Genomic DNA, 4,287 nt, shown 5'->3' with positions numbered 1-4,287 from the left:
TTGTTTGGTGGGCGAATGAGTGATTGATTGATTGAGTCTTTGGGTGGGTGGGTGGGTGGGTGAGTGAGTGATTGGAAGGTGAGTAAGTGAGTGAATGAGTGAGTGGCTATCACTCTATTATGTGAGAAAAGATGGTTGCCAATTACCACTGCATGGCTGGCCACTGAATCTTGGAACTGAGGGTAATATGACAGTAGTTAATGCCTCAGAAAGTGACACATGTATGTGAATAAACCCACCTGCTACGAATACCCCAAGCCCTCATAAAATTATTCTTATATATTGTATAACATGTCATATCACACGCTTATAGAGGGATGCGCGTAGAACACAAGTAGGGAAATATCAGGGTTGTGATAAGCAGAGCAATATTGTCAACACAACACAACACAACACAACACAGGCTCAGTTGACAATGGTGGAACAAGCGGGTCTGATCTCATCCAGCAATGTACGTCACCTTATAAATATACGTACTCCACCTTATAGATATAAGGACCCCATCAATATCCTAAAACGTGAAACACTATAGGATTTGCGCAGCCATTCTTTATTTATGGCGGCTCCACGTGCAGTCATGGAAGCCTTATGGAGAGCCAACGTTGCAGCCGGTTTGGAATATAAATATGTATTGTCATAAACTTTATTGTCGCAGTTGCAGAGGAATACTGGTGTAACGATGTAAATCACAACGAAAACCTCGCGGACTCGCGTCTCTTCTTATTTGTGAATGTGCGCGTTTGTTTACAAACAAGAGAAACGTCGGTTTTACGTGATATGCAAATGTGCGATCTTTTTGTTGCGTGGGGCGATAACTCTCCTTTTAAAATGATATAAGCGACGGTCCAACTTCTCGCTTCCGGTCTGGTTCCCGACTCAATGTGCGCTGCGACAATTTGTTACATGTAAAGACAGAACCCAGCTTACGCGTCGCCGTGTTCACATTCACCGAAAGAAACTATCGTTTACGACGAAAAGTCATTAACTGACACATGTTTTGCTTTGATATTTAGTTTAGATTAGATTAGCATCGTTGTAATTTCCAAGTGCAATACGAACTGACACGATATAAATAAAGAGGGAAAACGCAATGATAAAACAGTATATTTCCACGGCATTTTCTAGGACAGAACACGAGGCCGTGCAAGTCTTGGGTGTCGTAGCATCTGTGAAAATTCTTTTTACATGTTATCAACCCCTATGTTATTTCCATTGTTAATTCTTCAACTATATATTGGATATTGTTCCCATGATCGCAATGTGAAAAATCGGACATACACCTCCAACCAAATATCATTCCACGGAAGGTCTTTATCGCCAGTTTGTCATTCTTACACATGCCTGAAAATTGAAGAAAGTCTGTATAGAATGTAACACTTAGTTAGGAATATAGTAATTACGTTTTGAGCAGCAGCTCCTCATTCAATCAGTATGAACATATGTATTTTTTAAGTTATGTAATGAAAAAAAAAGAGAAATTTATTTTAAAAAGAAACCTTGTTAATTTATCCCTCTAATTCAGGATAATTAAAATGCAGTTGAAATTTGCATTTATCCACACAGTGATTTTATATTTCATGCATCACAAACCGTTACAGACATGAAAAAGTAGATTTTAGTTATGCCCACGTTTATCGTATTTCAACATTGCATGGTCACACGTAGCTGATGACTGACATAATTCGTCCGTTACTGTTATTTTACAATTACTTGACCATTGTTTCTCACCTCTCTGTGTACCTGCTAAATATTTGTGTTGTCAAAAATCTCAGTCCCATCTTGTATGCCCCGATGAAATTTACGTTGAGAAGACATTCAGTGTTTCACATTTCGCGCACAACACCAGCTCCTCGCCGCAGAGAAGTTCATGGATGCAGACAAATCGACCATAATAATTAAGCGATTTGAGTACATACACAATGAAAATACGCTGCAGTTTTAAATGTGTAGTATTTAGACAAAACGTCAACAAAACGACAAAACATGACAAACACGACAAAAACGATCTGTTGATTCGAAGTGCTAATTCTCGGTTCATTTGACATATAAGTAGTCATGACTATGGCGCACATCGCGCATACGACATGTCACTTTAAGGCTGGACCGTCCGGATCAGCGCATTTAACGGATTAGTGAAGTGAAGATAAATTCAAACAGATCGCCCATATTAGTCTAAGTCATTGCTGCGTTCGTCCGAAGAAGTAAAGAAGCTTTAGCACGTACACACAGACCATCGAAGCTGAATTACTGCTCACTCATGCTGCACAAATAGTATCAGAAAAATACACGCATTTCATGAAACGTAGTAGGTTCCATTCTGGGGCAGGGGGGGGGGGTGTCGGTAGGGAACAGTGTTCGTAACTATGACTGTTACTGTGACACTAACTGTGACTGTGACAGTGAAGGTAACTGTGACTGTGACTGTGACTGTGACTGTGATTGTCACTGAGATTGTCACTGAGACTATGATTGTGACTGTGCATGTGACTATGATTGTGCATGTGCATGTGACTGTGACTACTGAGACCACTGCTTAATTTGAATAGCGTGGCTATTGTGGCTACCATGACGACTGAGACTACAGTGGCTACTGTGGTTACTGAGGCTACTGTGATTATTGTGGTCGCCGTGACTACTGAGACTATTGTGGCTACTGTGGCTATTCTCACTGCTGTGGCTACTATGGCTACCATGACGACTGAGGCTACTGAGAGTACTGTGGCTACCATGACGACTAGGGCGACTGTGGCTACTGAGACTACTGTGGCTACCATGACGACTGGGGCGACTGGGGCTACTGAGACTACTGTGGCTACTGAGACTATTGAGACTATTGTGACTATTGTGACTACTGTGGCTACTAAGACTACTGTGACTATTGTGACTACTGTGACTACTGTGACTACTGAGACTACTGTCGCTACTGAGAATATTCTGACTACTGAGACTACTGTGCCTACTGTGAGTATTGTGACTACTGTGACGACTCAGACTACTGTGCCTACTGTGACTACTGAGACTACTGTGACAACTATGACTACTGTGACTACTGTGACTATTGTGACTATTGCGACAACTGTGACTACTGTGACTACTGAGACTACTGAGACTACTGTGACGACTCAGACTACTGTGCCTACTGTGACTACTGAGACTACTGTGACTACTATGACTACTATGACTACTGTGACTACTGTGACTATTGTGACTATTGCGACAACTGTGACTACTGTGACTACTGAGACTACTGAGACAACTGTGACTACTGTGACTACTGAGACAACTGTGACTACTGAGACAACTGTGACTACTGTGACTACTGTGACTACTGAGACAACTGTGACTACTGTGACTACTGAGACTACTGTGACTACTGAGACTATTGTGACTATTGCGACAACTGTGACTACTGAGACTACTGTGACTACTGTGACTACTGTGACTACTGTCACTATTGCGACAACTGTGACTACTGTGACTACTGTCACTATTGCGACAACTGTGACTACTGTGACTACTGTGACTACTGGGACTACTGAGACTACTGTGACTCCTGTGACTACTGTGACTACTGTGACTACTGTGACAACTGTGACTACTGTGACTACTGAGACTACTGTGACTACTGTGACTAATGTGACTACTGTGACCATTGCGACAACTGTGACTACTGTGACTATTGCGACAACTGTGACTACTGTGACTACTGTGGCTACTGAGACTACTGTGACTACTGTGACTACTGAGACTACTGTGACTACTGAGACTACTGTGACTACTGTGACTACTGTGACTACTGAGACTACTGAGACTACTGTGACTACTGTGACTACTGAGACTACTGTGACTACTGTGACTACTGTGACTACTGTGACTATTGCGACAACTGTGACTACTGAGACTACTGTGACTACTGACACTACTGTGACTACTGTGACTACTAAGACTACTGTGACTACTGTGACTACTGAGACAACTGTGACAACTGTGACTACTGTGACTACTGAGACAACTGTGACTACTGTGACTACTGTGACTATTGCAATAATGTGACTACTGTGGCTACTGTGACTACTGAGACTATTGTGACTACTGTGACTACTGTGACTACTGTGACTACTGAGACTACTGTGACTACTGTGACTACTGTGACTATTGCAACAACTGTGACTACTGTGGCTACTGTGACTACTGAGACTATTGTGACTACTGTGACTACTGTGACAACTGTGACTACTGAGACTACTGTGACTACTGTGACTAATGTGACTACTGTGGCTACTGGGA

The 4,287-nt window shown here is 42.2% G+C and overlaps 1 protein-coding gene across 1 annotated transcript; it reads left to right on the top strand.

Annotated features, from left to right (window-relative positions):
• The first annotated feature begins 2,565 nt into the window (after positions 1–2,565).
• On the top strand, positions 2,566–4,053 carry LOC137260396 (uncharacterized). The gene has a single exon (XM_067798062.1). The coding sequence runs from the start codon at positions 2,566–2,568 to the stop codon at positions 4,051–4,053; it is 1,488 nt and encodes a 495-aa protein (XP_067654163.1).
• Positions 4,054–4,287: the final 234 nt, after the last annotated feature.

Source organism: Haliotis asinina, chromosome 13 (genome assembly GCF_037392515.1).
Source record: "Haliotis asinina isolate JCU_RB_2024 chromosome 13, JCU_Hal_asi_v2, whole genome shotgun sequence".
In the NCBI taxonomy this organism is placed as follows: domain Eukaryota; kingdom Metazoa; phylum Mollusca; class Gastropoda; order Lepetellida; family Haliotidae; genus Haliotis; species Haliotis asinina.
The sequence above is the reverse complement of the archived record's forward strand: the minus strand, read 5'-3'. Positions and strand labels throughout refer to the sequence as shown.

Bases quoted from the DNA above. Each gene is read 5' to 3' on its own strand.
- LOC137260396 (XM_067798062.1), top strand. From the start codon at position 2,566: ATGACGACTGAGACTACAGTGGCTACTGTGGTTACTGAGGCTACTGTG.